This window comes from Cavia porcellus, unplaced genomic scaffold (assembly GCF_034190915.1).
Source record: "Cavia porcellus strain 051 isolate PalLab524CR breed Dunkin Hartley unplaced genomic scaffold, mCavPor4.1 scaffold_5, whole genome shotgun sequence".
In the NCBI taxonomy this organism is placed as follows: domain Eukaryota; kingdom Metazoa; phylum Chordata; class Mammalia; order Rodentia; family Caviidae; genus Cavia; species Cavia porcellus.
Window position 1 is genome coordinate 77,504,617 of NW_026947488.1, and position 15,315 is coordinate 77,519,931.

General features: G+C 34.1%; 1 protein-coding gene across 1 annotated transcript; it reads left to right on the plus strand.

The window, feature by feature from the left end:
- The first annotated feature begins 266 nt into the window (after positions 1-266).
- Positions 267-12,727, plus strand: Sucnr1 (succinate receptor 1). Its single transcript, XM_013160034.2, has 3 exons — positions 267-381; positions 5,452-5,516; positions 6,371-12,727. The coding sequence occupies exons 1-3, from the start codon at positions 297-299 to the stop codon at positions 7,322-7,324; spliced, it is 1,104 nt and encodes a 367-aa protein (XP_013015488.2). The 5' UTR covers positions 267-296; the 3' UTR covers positions 7,325-12,727.
- Positions 12,728-15,315: the final 2,588 nt, after the last annotated feature.

Below are 15,315 nucleotides of genomic sequence, written 5' to 3' on the forward strand. Positions count from 1 at the left end.
CAGTTTAGTTATTGTATGCCCATTATAGCCTCACCAAAATTTACAAAAATGAAAAAAAAAATCATATGCAACTGTACACCCAACATAAAGTGTTTACTATTTTCCATTACTTAAACATGCAAATAAATATGAAAATTATACTTCTGTGTTATCCAATTCTGACATTTGTTTAGTGTCTCCACAGAAATTCTGCTATGTGACTATCTCTGAGTTGGAATTTTAACTGAATAAATTATTCCTGGTCTTCTGAATTATTTATCTTGGTTGCATGATATGCAAATTAGTCTGTATTAACCATGTCCAGCAGCACAGCACTGGGTCAGAAGCTGTATTCAGTTGCTGGCAGAGGTTCTGTCGAGGGAGAGGCCTTCCAACAAAATGGTAAGCTGGGCTGCGTCTCTGGTATCTCAGATACAGAAAGGACTGTCAGGCTGCTGGCTGGAGACGGGGGTCTTAAAAAGTGGTCTGTGTGCAGTGAATGTTTATGTGTCAGTAAGCTATTCTTAAGTAGATCTAAACCAGTGAAAGACAGCAAAAGAAAGTTATAATTGCTACCTTCACATTTATTTTTTTCAAAATTAAATGTTTTGTCTTAATTGCCAATACCAAGTATATTTTATTTAAACAAGACTAGCATATTTGCTAATGTCTCAGTAATGTATCTTTCACCAAGACTAAGAATTTGTTTTACTGGAATAAACATAACTATTTGCAGAAAAAGATCCAAACCTACATGAACCAAGCTATCATGCTTACTTTGTGTAAAGAATAATGTTTTAGAGGACAACTGTAAGTGTCCTAAATATTACATTTAGCATTTATTTGTAATAAAATGAGAAGATGCAAGGACATAGTTTAGTAAAGGAAGTAGAAAATTATAAAAACTCTTATCTATCATTTAGAATCTCTCAAAATTCCCTAATATTCTTAAAAGAAATTATTAAATGTAAAATTTGACGTCACACAATAACTTTTTATTAATTTACTGATTTATGGTGTATATAAAAAGAGATATAAATATTAAATTATTGCATCTTTCAAATATGAATATTTTTATTTACATTGTTTAGTAATGAGAGAGATAATTTGTAAGTCTGCATTATAATAGCAGTTAAAAATTGAAATACTTCAATATTTGATGGTCATAAAAATTAAGTTCTGGAAAACATCAAATATATTATTTTCAAAATTCAATTTGCAAAAAGTGTACATTTTTAAGATGATGAATGCATTTTAAATGAAAGAATTCTCAACTTTAACATGAGTACTGCTAATCTGTTTATGCAAATAATTTGGATACTGCTTCTAGCTTATAAATTCTCACAGGGTTAGAAATAGTTTTGGACTGGGAACTAATAATTTCACTCAAATCTCTGGTACTTTTTAACAAAATTGTTAGAAATAATTTAAGTAAGTTTTAATCTATTTTATTCCTGCCTGCATTTCCTGTTATAACTACTGAAAAGTGAAAGAGAAACTGCTAATTTTCCATGAAAATGTTTTCTCTTTAACCAGGAGTATTCGTTCCCATTTTGTACAACCACTCTAGCTACATTGAAAACGCTCAGTATGTAATCATATTTGTTATAAAAATGTCTTCATAATTGCAGATCCTCATGAAGTTAAATTGGCCTGCAAATGTTGAACAACATACTCATAAAATCATAATTTATAAATATCATAAACTTAGAAAAAATTTAAGCATGAAATAAATGCATCAAAGAAGTGAAAATATTAATCTTATATTCATAAATAAAAATACAAATAAATATTAAAGTTTAGAAAGGTACTCAAATACTAAGAATAGTTAGTGGTAAGCCTTACTTTTTCTTATTGTTTACTATGGTATTACACTATTAAAATGCATTTTGTCTATAAATTTTGAAAAGTTATTTTTAAAAAAAGTAAAGCAGGCAGATTATGAGAAGCAAGACAATGGTATTAATGAGTGAAAGAAAGGAATAAATAAATTCAGCCATTTATTTTTATTTCAACGGTAGTATTCTCAGTCCTTATTCTCAAACTCTTTGGACCACCGGAAAGCAGCTCCTCTCTCTCTTCCATGTGTTCTGTAACTTGTCTGAGTAGTGGTCCTTGGTAATTTGATCTCAAGTCACTTAAATGTTCATGGATTTTTTTTTTATTCATGCCAACCAAAGTTGTCTTCTGCACATAAGTTACATAAACTACTGACAAAATTCAGCTGTTAGTTGCACAAATGTGATCTGATTATGACAGAAAAAATAAGAGAAGACAAAAAATGAATTTCTTGTCTTAATTTTCAGTTGAATGTGTGTACTAGCCTTTTGAGTACTTGCAAAGTGATGAAAGTGTCCAAAAGTGAGCTTTGAGAAAATAACTTTTTCAAGCGTGATCAAAGAATCATCCATAAAAGAGTCTGTAAATGGAGAGACATTAGAGATAAGGAGATTGGCATCACAGAAGACTAGAAAGAGAACTTTTCCAGAGTACATGGAATTGAATGCTGCAAGAAATAGTTGATGATAATAGTGAAAAAAAGGCTATCTATCTAAAAAACAAAACTTTTTAAGCCTTTTAAAAATACATCTACTCTTTTGGAATATTTCTAGAAATTTAAAACAATATTATCATATATATATACTGTTTTAGTTAAAAGAAAAATAATAGAAAAGAAAAAAAAGAAAAGGTGGAAAGTTCGGGTAACCCTAAAGAAAAAGGCAGAATAAAAAGTTTTAGGAATCTGATTGGCAGGGACAAAACTATGACACTTTGGTACATATCTCTGCTTATGGGGATAAAAATGTACCAAGGTACATTTTTGTTAATTTTAGTTATAAATTTTTAATTAACTGCTTCAATTTTTTTTGTTTTGTTTTGATTTTTCCTTGTATTTTTACCGGTACCAGGGATCGAACTCACGACCACATGCTTGCAAGGCAGGCACTTATGCCGCTGAGCTAAATCCCAGCCCCAACTGCTTCAATTTTTTAAAATGATCCTAGATTATATATAATATTAAATGTTACTTTAAATAACCATATTTCACATCACAGCGATCACTAAAATGTTGCCAATTTTGAACATTTATGATATAGAGTGTCAACTTTTATAGCAAAATAGAGCAATAGACTCAATTTCATAGACATGCTACTTATCTGAACTTGGAGAAAATATTTATAAAAGAGCTTTGTAAATAGATATTTATAGCCATCTCTGTTTAACACACATCTTCAGACCCACTATTATCCTCTGGTCACGGTGCCACTTGTAAAAGGTAAAAAGTGAGTCGAACAGAGTTTTGAGAAATGCTAATAAATTCAGTACACAATGAAAGCATGAACCAGAGGACTTCACATCGATGGATAGTCCAGGGAATATATTTTGGGAAATCTTCATTTGAACTGAAGCTTGAAAGTTATATGGATTGAATACACATTACAGGGTGGGTCAGAAGTCACAGGAGAAAAACAGATTCAGAAGAAGGGACTGAACAATGGAATTGCTTCCTGTGCTTTCTCAGAACAGAAGAAAGATGAGTATCAAAAAGTATAGCTCTAAGTGAAGCTGAAGTGCAGTACAAAGGTCAAATGATAAAACCATGTGTCCCTATGATGGATTTGGACTACAGAAACTCATTTAGAGATTTTGTGTGGCAAAATAGGCTAAATTTATATTGTCCAATATGGAGGTGTTGATGACCTGGCCTAGATGAAAGATTTGGAGCAATAGTACTAGATTTGAGAAACATCCATAAGTTATAGTCACAAAAACTTCACAGTTTGTTCATTATTGAAGATGAATTGTAAAAGGGTTTTGCTTCAATTTCTGTAGTAAGCACGTGGACAGATGCAGAACCAGTCATTTACTGATAGGTTGCTATGCTGCACGATTGATAAGAAAGCTGAAGAGTTTATGACTGTGAGAAATTAACCAACAACAACAAGTATAAACAGTTAGAGCCTTTAAGATACATCTGAACTGGGTTGGAAATCTGGGAGTTATTCATATATAGATGCTCATTAAATCAGAAAAGTGGATGAGTTCATCAAGACAGAACATAGAGAAAGGAACCTAGGGCCATGTTTTGAGGACCTAAACATTTAGTACTTGGGCCACAGAAAAACCTATAAAGCAGACCCAAGGAGAAAAAAGGAAAAGTACGGTAATATCATGACAGAAGACAAAGAGTGCCCAGACACTAAAGCTAGCTGAGAAGTTGAGACATGAAAAATGACCACTGGATTGAACAATGTGGCGATTATGTTAGTGAACTGGCAGGTCAGAAGCCAAATTCCAGTAAGTCGGCAACAATCTGATGTCAGGATGTCAAAACATCTAGTGAAACTCCTCTTTCAAAAATCAAGCTATGAAGAGGGAACATGTGAAACCAAGCCAAGTTGTTTGCAAGCACTCCTTGTTTTTGAGACTGATAAATCAACAGTGCTTAAATGTTGATAGAAAACATGCAGCTGAGATGAAGAAGGTAGTTGAAATGACAGAAGAAACAGATGCCATTAACAGCCTAGGCACCTTAAAACTTGGAGAATGACTAGGATCTGGTATAATTCCACTGATTAGTCTCTAATCCAATGAGCTAGAAGGCAAGTCATCTACTAGTGATTTGTGACAACGAATAGGACAGAATAAGTGGAAGAACTTTGCTAAGAACTGGGAAAATATAAAAACAAAAAAATGGAATAAATTTTAGGAATGTGAGAGGGGAATAGAAACTGGTAACTTCAAAGATAGAGTAAAGCCATCTGCTCAGCTTTTCCGCAGCAGTCCTGTACCTTTTGGCTGAGGAATATCTCATTAACTTTCATATGTTGGAACCTAACAGGGTTCAAAAGTAATATCATTGGGAAAATGATAAGTCATAAGGCTCTGCTTATGGGGATAAGTCATAAGGGATTAGCATCCTTATAAAAGAGACTTAAGAGGGCTGCTCCATCCCTTCCAGGCACAGTTACGAAAATGAAGCGACAGGTACCATTCTGGAGCAAAAAGTGACCTCTCACCGAAAATTGAATCTGCTGGCTCCATGTTCTTGTACTTTCCAGCCTGCAGAATAAAAAGAAAAGCATTTTTACTGTGTGTAAATTAGCCAGTGGAAGGTGTATGGCCATAGCAGTTGAAATAAACTAAACTAGCAAGATATTTAATTTTCCAAGCTTCAGGGGAGTCATACAAGTAAGAATAGCAATGTCCCCCACTTCCTTATGCCACTTGCACATGTCAAATGATTTTTCCATGGAAATTGTTGAGCAAAGAGCTTGTGCAATATCAACTTTCAATAACTAGCAGATGCTGATGATTTTCAGTTTAATGGTTCACATTTTAATAAGTTCTATTTTAAAACTGAAATTGTAATTTTTAAATTTAATAACAAGCAAATAGTTATAATATGGAAACAAGGAAAAGATATTAATATAGAAAGATTGGAATTCTAACAGTCTCTATATCTTATAGGTTATGGTACAATTCAGTTTAACTCAGCGGAAGTTTTGAACGACTACAATATGCAGGCGGCTACGGTAAGTTATAGAGATCTGACAGTGAATTAGACTTTCCTCCTAATCTACTCTTCCACACTTTCCCACAGCCTGTTAACTGTTTGTCAAGCCTTGAGTGTTTTCACTTGAAGGAACTGCACAAGCTCTTCCTATGTCTGGAGTACACTTCCTCTAGATAAAGATACGGTCACTTCTTCTAGATATAGATACAGTTCTTCCCTGTCTTCTCTGAAGCTTTCATTTAAACATTATCTCATAGAAATCCATGTGACTGGTGACCATGTGAAAAATAGCTCATTGCCCCCTTCTGATCCAAAACACTCATAACGTATTTACCCTTACTCATTTTTTTCATTCACAGAATTTTCCATTATATGGTACCATTTATTTACTTTTTAATTCTCCCCAAATGAGTATACAGTGGTACCTTGGTTCATGAATGTTTTTGTCTGTGAATAATTTGGTTTGCAAACAGAATCATTTGGCATGATTTTGTCTATGAACTCTGCATCAAGTGATGAACATGATCAGAGCCATCCTTCCCACAGAAACATCAATGTGACCAACTTTTCCAAATTCCATTTGTGAACCAAGATGCCACTGTACATTGTTTCAGATTAGGAACTTGATTTTGTCTACCAGTACTAATCCAGTGCTTAATTCATATTTCAAAGGACTCAATAAATGATTATAGGAATATTATTTGCCACATATGTAAGCCTTCATGCATGTATATATGTTATATATGTGTCCATCTCTCCACAATGTAACACGTTCTGCATTGTTCAGAAATCAGTGCTATTTTTAGGTTATTATACTCTGTGTAGCTTTGTTCTTAATCACATTCAAGTGGTTCATCTATGTTTTCTTTTTAGGAGTGGAATTCAACTTGTAGAAACTGGGAGGAAGCACAGTCTGCTTTGCAGAAGTACTACCTTTCTATTTTTTATGGGATTGAGTTCTGCGTAGGAACTCTGGGGAACATTGCTGTTGTATTTGGCTACCTCTTCTGTCTGAAGAACTGGAATAGCAGCAATGTCTATCTCTTTAACCTCTCCATCAGTGACTTAGTTTTTCTGTGCACTCTTCCATCGCTGATGAGAAGCTACGCCATCCAAAACTGGGTCTATGGAGATGTGTTCTGCGTAGTCAACCGGTACGTGCTTCACGCTAACCTCTACACCAGCATGCTCTTCCTCACTTTTATAAGCATTGATCGGTACATGCTCATGAAGTATCCTTTCCGAGAACACCTTCTGCAAAAGAAAGAGTTTGCTATTTTAATCTCTTTGGCTATTTGGGTTTTAGTAACCTTAGAGCTATTACCCATGCTTCCTCTCATACATCCCATTAAAACTGAACAAGGCACCTACTGTCCTGATTTTGCAAGTTCTGGAGATCCTCAGTACAACCTCATTTACAGCTTGTGCCTAACCTTATCGGGATTCCTTATTCCTCTTTTTGTGATGTGCTTCTTCTATTACAAGATAGCTATCTTCCTAAAGCAGAGAAGCAGACAGTTCACTACTGCCTTGCCCCTTGAGAAGCCTCTCCTCTTGATTATCATGGCAGTGGTGATCTTCTCCGTGCTCTTCACACCCTACCACGTTATGCGGAATGTCAGGATTGCTTCGCGCCTGCACAGCTGGAAGTGCAACAAATGCACTGAAGCCATCCTCACGTTCTTGTACACTATGACTCGGCCATTGGCTTTTCTGAACAGTGTTGTCAACCCTGTCTTCTACTTTCTGATGGGTGATCACTTCAGAGATATGCTGATGAGCAAACTGAGACACCACTTTAAATACCTTACTTCCTTCAGAAAATGAACCCATACTTTGTGGACTCAGACTTTGCTTTAAAGAAAAGTGAGCCGCTTGTGAAGCAGATTGTTTTGTGCCTGCAACTTTAAGCCAGTAAGAGTTGATTCTAGCAGATAGACGTGACTCAGAGAAGATCATAGATACGATATGACTATGGTTAACAACAGCTTGTATACAAAGTGTGGGGAAAGGGGAAGAGAATGTATTAATTTGTTCACTTAAGAATCGAAAGACGTTGGACTAATGCTGTCTAATGTTTAAGTGAGTTAGTCAAAATTCAGTATTAAGAGGACCTTTTTAAGCAGTGCAAAAGAATAAAAGATAAAGCCACGAATTATGTGCATTTAATCTTTGGTTAGATAGAAAAAATATTTTGCCCTCATCCCCATATTACACATTCAGTCTTAAAGCGTTGTGTGAGAACTGAATAGCAGAAAACTAGATATGTTTTATGTAATTTTGTTTCAGATATTGTGTACTTAAGAAAATTTTAGTAGCAACTATGGGTAATAAAGCAGTATAATGAGTTCAAGGATGCTTACATATTTCTTCATTTTGATCATGAATTGAGATTAGTTGGCAACTTTTCAGTCCTTTTTTGTTGTTGCACGTGCTTTATTAGACAGAATCTTAATTCAGGTTAATAGAACACAAGGGGATAAATCAACAGAGGGAGATAGCACATTTCCATTCAGCTGTAGGAAATTTAAGCGATTTAAGAAAAATTGCTACATTTCTTAAACAATTCCATAAATATTTCTTATATAATGTTATAAAATTTGTAGTATTTTTATCAAAATACTAAAAGCATGGCACAGATGGTTACAAAAATTTAAAGTTATAGAAGACAAAATACTGATCAGGAAATCCACGGGAAAAGAAAATGCAACAAAATAGAGTATATTCTTTTGGTTATTGTGATGGCTAAGTTTGTCAATTTGAATAGTTTGGGAGCTGCCCAGGGGATTAATAAAGCACATTTCTAGATGTGTCTGAGTGGGTCAAGGAGACATGACCTTGGTTACTATATCTGGTCTCTTACACTTTCCTCTATAATCCTGTTCTGTTTCTTTGCTTTCAGCTCCATCATCTAAGTTCTATTCCACCATGCCAATTTGTCATGTGTCTGCCTTGCAGTCAACTATTGACTGAACCTCCTGAAACCATGAGACACATTAAACCTTTCTTTCCTAAATTTGAGTACCAAATATTGTGTCTTAGCAACAAAAAATTCTGCCTCAACAACAACAAATTCTAACGCAGTGATGATTATTCCATCTAGAATTTTATTATAACAACTCAAACACCAGTGCATGGAAGTATGTTACAATTCCTTATCTTTTCTGCTCTTGATTAAGTAATGAATTTTAAAACATATTAACATCATAAAACCAATAAAAGTAATGAAATGATCTGACTTATTTGGTTATTTTTCCTTTTAAAAAGAGGAAGCTGCAGGTTTTCTTTCACCTTTTTTTAATAAGGAAAAGTAAAAATTGTGGGGTAATATACAATGGCCACTTTATCCAGAGAATAATTCATTTCTGGAGAAGATTTTTTCATAGAATATTGCATAAAAACATCATTGGAGGAGATATTCTAAATAAAATGCTCTTTAAGAAATTAAAGAAAATAAGGAATATTTATGTGCATGTTAAGATAGGTCATCTTAGGAGGATTAGTTTGGCATGATTCCTTGCCACAAAATGGAGGGGGCTATGAGCTACATTAACCTTTTAAAGTCAAGCAACATAATATTATAACTCACTTATATGCCACAAAATGTGACATGGCTATATGTGTAACTTCCTTTCCTTAATGTCATTAGCTATAAGGAATAATAGGAAACATAAAAAGCATAAGTGCAGAGACATAATAATCCATTGTCCTTTCTGGTTCTAAAGTACTCTAATGATGTTATATTCAAATATTGCCAAATCTCAAAATATTCCCAAGGAACACTTCTAGATTTGAAAAAATTAAAATATAAAAACACTAACAAATAATGTTTTTGTCTTTGGTGCCCAGAGACAATGAGGGACTCATGCATTCTAATCAAGCACTCTACCTCTGAGATACACTCTCAGCACCTAAGATTTTATTTTCTTGTAAAGTACCAGGGTTTGCAATACTTTTGTTATGGCTTGCTTTGGTATTGATATTTCTAACTCTTAAATGTAATTTTATCACTATCTAATAATAAACTGAAAACAGTTACTGAATTTCCTCAAAAAAAAAAAAAATGACCACAGAAAGGACTTTAGGAAACAATTATCTACTTGCTTGTAATCTGCCCAATGCATCCATACTAGATACTCAAGCAGAGTTTATATATAAGATGTGAGGTGGCCTTTCTGTGGCTCTTTTTCAAGATGTTCTCTCATCTTTCTGCTGCTGAGTCTACTTATAACTACCTTATTTTGCCATGACAGAGAGACTGAAGGCAGACAACTCTTAAAAGTCCAACAAGGACCAGCATCCATTATTTTAAAAAATAAATGGGCCTATCACTAGATGATTTTTTAATTTCTTTTCAGTACTTTTCTTCTTCCTGTGTGTTCATTCTTTTGTATATTTTTTAAACTCCTCACGTAGATTTTTTGTTGTTTCTGTTAGAGTATAAGAATCTGGCTTGCAGAAACTAAAACATTAACTGAAGTAAAAACTCTTTCCCTTTAGAAGGCAATACACTTAACGAGATAGCATAATTTTATGTCCTACAGTAGTTTAAGTTTCTACAAAGTGTTTTGAAAAAAATTCTTACATGCTTGCTTACTTAATATCATGTATAGTCAATTATTTCTTTGTTTACTCATACTACTCTCTCTCTGTCTCTCTCTCTCTCTCTGTCTCTGTCTCTCTCTTTCTCTCTCTCTCTCTTTCTCTCTATTTACCAGTTGTAAACTTAGCCTTTATGTTGGTTTCCAGGGAAACTAAAAAAGGCAACTTAAAGTTTTACTTGACTTGGGGGATGTATCTCAGTTAAACAATGTGTATAGAATGCGTTAACACCTAGGTTTAGGTCTCAGTAGCACACACGGACACACACACTCACACGATCATTGAAGACATATGTGGGTCCCTGCCTCTTGGCCACGTCCACCTCTTCCTCAGTCAAGGACAAGCAGAGCACTTTGTCTCTCATTGCATCAGTTACATTTACTTCCCCTCAAGATCTTACCAAGTACTTTTCTTAACAAATGAATTTGTGACATAAAATCTAAAAGAATTTTATGCTTCTCATTTATTAATGAAAAGGATTTAAAATGTTTTCTTATTTGTTGCTATAAAAAGGCAAGCAAAGATGTTGACTAAACATGCTAAAAATGTTGAAAAATGAGAATCAAATGTTTAGGCCATTTTAGTGAGACATGTGTGTTCATGTATAATTATCATGTAAATATATCATTTTATTTAATAAGATGGTAACTATGAGCACTGAACAGTTCTCTTTAACTTCCTTTAAGCACCCTTTTCTATCAAATGTTATTAAATTACATGTTCATCAATTAGGAATAAGATTTTAACTGATAATTTGTCAGGAAATTAAACAGAATATAGGCATATTTTACACATTTTGCATGTATAAAATAATATGTACAATCTGAAATTATAGCATATGCATATACTCATATGCATGCATATTTACAAATGGAATTTGTATAAATGTGGCAGAGGCCTTAGGTTTCACAGTTGTCATAACTCTGACTGTAACTACATGTTCAAATTTATGAAGAATCCCCATTTTTTGATTCAAGTCAACTGCTAGTAGCCAATAAGGCATTTTGATTTCCATTTGTGACAGAATTCTGAAGGAAAAATACTTGTCAGAATCCGAGAGAGAAAGCAATATGATTTTTCAGGATTAACAAACTCAGTCTCATCCTAAAATTTTAACAAAAATAATTGTAATATGTAGAACATTAGAAGAGTTATGCTTAGTTGCTCTAGCATTTTATATATCTTACTTCATTTGGCTTTCATCAAAATCTATAAAGATAATAAATGAAGAAGATATGAGTGACTGTATGGGACATTTAATGGCCTTGTCAAGGTAGTATGGCAAAATTCCAGGGATCATGTTCTTAACACACAGTAAACCATATTGCTAGAGCTGATATGCTTGAAGCCCAGGTTTTTTTTTATTTAAGAAGGTTTGCTCCACAGTTCATCAGATGACTCAGTCTCATCGATGATTCAGTTGTGAAGTTCTTACGATGACAACTCCAGGAACATGAAGAAGTAAGTTTCAGAACAGATTCTTGAGTCAGTCACATTCTGCCTACACATGCAAGAGATTAAATTCTTTTATAAATAAATAGGCGCAAAAATGTACGATAGATATTGTGAATCGAGAAGAAATCATTTAAAAGAAAAAATATGATGGAGAAAAGGGGAAAGGAAGAAAGGCAAAAAATATACAAGCATATGTACTCAAGATAGTTAAGATAGCCATAAAACTTTCCTTGAAAAATGTTTTGTGCTAATATTGTTCAGACAAGATATCATGTCTATATCCTGTGTTGTGAACAGCTACTACAAAAACAACAGTATGCAATATATCAACTATTATAACTGTCCTACTAACCTGTTTTTGTAACTCAGGTTCATTGTTTGTTTACCTTTTTTCTTTCTTTCTCCTCAAAATATTAAAAAAAAAACAGAACACTGAGCAATGTTATGGATAACGCATTCATGAAACACAATAAACTGACAAACATGTAATGTATCTGAATAGAAAGTTTTCCAGATATTTACTTTGTATACATTTACAGAAATTTAACCTCTTTGGCAAAATGTACTCACAAGTTCTACTACGAAGAAAGCTCTATGTTACAATGAAATTTCTAGACATAATGAATTATAGTTACATTTTGCCACAATGATAATGCAGAGAATATTCCATTTAAAATTTTTGTCTTTTTATACTTTATATAGAATGCTAAGCTATAGTTAAATGCAAAATTTTCTAGGCTTTTTAATTCTAGTTGTCAAAATAATGACTTGATCAAATTCCAAAGACAGAAAATTATTACCCTTTATGTCAATTTAAGTCTATGGAGAATAATATTTAAAAAAATAAAATGCTATGTTGATTGGTACCAATAATTCACAAGAAGAAAAAAAAATAAAGACTGCACTGAACAAAATTTTTAACCTTGTTAAAATAAATTCATTATACTTGACAAGAACTTTGCCATATTGGTTGCATTATTTGGTGATGAGAAAGAGATACAGTAAAGGAATTTTCAAGAAAAGCATCACAGTGGACTTTGGATCATAAATCTGACTGCAAAACATGGACCTTCCATAATAATTCCTTTTGAAATGATGTTCAAGGGCTCACCAAAAGCTTTAAACCATTAAATTATAAACAACCTTACTTACCAACCATTGTGGAACAGAATAATATATATGTAAGTCCACTTTATACTTTGAATGCTACTATATTACTAAAGAAACTGGAAGAGGAGCTGGGAAGCTGTGGATTTAGCTTAGAGGCTCAGTGCCTCCTGGTAAGTTCAATTCCCTGTACAAAAAAAAAAAAAAATGTAGAATAATATTTTAGACAGAGAATACTTTCTAGGGTAATTTTTGTTTTTTAAAATATAAACCTTTTTAGGTAGCATGTTTGTTTTTATTTTTTGTTTTTCAAGACAGGGTCTCGCTGTGTATTTCAGGCTTCCCTGGCCTCATGATGTAGCCCAGGCAGGCCACAGACTCTCGTGATCCTACTGCCTTCAGCCTCTTGAGTGCTAGGATTATAGATGTGCATCACCATATCCAGCTATAGTTAGCATGTATTATTTTTATAATCAAGAAGAAAATAAAGATTAAAATTAAGTGCAAAAAATAAATTCATTTATGGCAATTATTAAATTTAGGGGAAGTGGGTGATAGGAGACATTTTTAGAATTAATAGTTGCTGAAGTAGCTGGCATATCAGTCCACGTTACACACATTCCTTGAGTTTTTTAATGAATAAAAATATGAAAACTAATTTTCTCTATAAGAAAATTCATAGATTCTATAAGAATTATATCTGTATATAAGAGATTTATTACCTCAATTTTAGCATGCATTGTGTTCACTGGCCAGGTAAAGTTCAGGGCTGGCTTGTCTATGAGGCACAGCAGCATATGATTTGTGTCTGGACGGTTCTCTAGAATGAAGAACACAGTGTCAGTCCAGGCATAGTGGCACATACTTGCAACTCTTGCACTCAAGAGGCTGAGTCAGAAGGATCACTGTGAGTTTCAGGGCACCCGGGTCCCCACAGTGAATGCAAGGCCAATCTACACTACACAGAGAGATTCTATCTCAAACAAATAAAATAGGGTCAGGCAGGCAAACTCATCCCTATCTCTTGAAGGGCCAATACCCTCTAAAAGTATACCTTTGGAATGCAACATAATGGCCTACCGGGATTTTTATCCTGGCCCAAACTCCCAAGATTTATATCTGAGTTCTATGGAGAAGAACAGCTATGAGCTAAACTGAATTGTTTTGTTAAACACAGTATACTGTGAAACGCATTGAAATATAAGCAGCGTAGCTTTATGGAAAATCCCAACACATTTCCCAGACCTCTATGTAATGAAATAAAAAAATCCTCAATACTTAATCATGGAGGATTAAACTGTTTTGAAACACAAAGACATATATACTATTCAATATTGTGCAAGGTGGAGCATCCACAAGAATCTCTGATGACAGATCCAAGTGGAATTAGTCATCAGAAATAAAGTGGTTCATCAAACCTCACAATTCAAAATCCAAAAGAACACCAAAAAAAGAATCTGGAACAGAAGTGGAGAAGAAAATGTCAGATTATTTATATATGTAAATAACATGCACCTTGGTGACCTCACTTGAGCACATACTTGGACATTATTTTAAAGATGTTGGGCAGGAGAAGCATAGGAAAAAACCAATTGTATTCAATGCCTCTAGTTTTGTTCACAAACTGGTAGGTCTAGAGATGGACTCCTTTTATCAATCGTGATCATTTCATTCCCATCATGTTTGCACACAGGACTGTCTATATGAATTACTAGTGAGGTGTAATGAATTTCTGGAAAGGTCTTAAGTTCTACCTATATTCAAAGTAAAAATAAAACCATCTTGTATAAGAAGGTGTTTTTTGCCACATCCATAACAAATCTATTTATTCAACAAATATTCTTTTGATACCTAGAGTTTGCCGGAAATTTTGCTGTTTGTTGAGTTATTGATAACAAATCCTACCTACCTTCAATTGAATCAGGGAATCAGACATGTAGAGAGTCAAGGGCTAATAGTCCCTTGGGTAACTGTGGGAAGTCAATGAGGGTGAAAGAGAAAAACTTTTAAGATGTAAGAGGAATCAGAAGGAGTCTTTCTTCAAGTGGACCAATTTGCCAACCTATGTGTTTAACTTATCTTTGGTAACCAGGAAGAAGCACAGGTGGATGGGGTCATGCATCATTTGTGATACTGTTGAAGGAATATTTGAAAAATAAGGAGCAGGTGAAACTTTAAAAGAGGTAAACGTGAAAAGGGAAACAAATCTTTCTCCACACCCAGATCACTGCACCAGTTAATAGAAAGCTAGATTTCTTCCTATTGTCCTCAGCAGGCATTGTCTTCCCCTTAGAGCATTGTTCTTATGAGTTTTCCCCACACATCCATAACATACTTACCTTTTCACATAATTTTCCATTCTAGCAGCCAGACAACACAGACCTTAGGACTTAGGTCATCATCCTAACCCTTACACTGCTTAGTCCTCAACAGTAGACAAACACAACATGTGGTGTGAGCAAATACAGAGATGTTCCCAGTTTGATCAAAGTACAACGAAGGGCTCACCATGGTAGAGAATGATTTGGAAGTGATGACAATTCTGAGAGAGTGTGTGGGGACAGCACAAATCAGGAAGGAAAAGTGAGGTATAGCAGTACTGCATATACATGGCAGGAAGGCATCTTTAGGCAGACCCAATGAAATTTCCATTC

What these genes read in the sequence shown, in the direction of transcription:
- Sucnr1 (XM_013160034.2), top strand. Translation starts at nt 297, where the DNA reads ATGTCCAGCAGCACAGCACTGGGTCAGAAGCTGTATTCAGTTGCTGGC. An exon ending in AGAGGCCTTCCAACAAAATG is followed by an intron (nt 382 to 5,451) that starts GTAAGCTGGGCT and finishes TATATCTTATAG; the next exon opens with GTTATGGTACAATTCAGTTT. An exon ending in ACAATATGCAGGCGGCTACG is followed by an intron (nt 5,517 to 6,370) that starts GTAAGTTATAGA and finishes TTTTCTTTTTAG; the next exon opens with GAGTGGAATTCAACTTGTAG.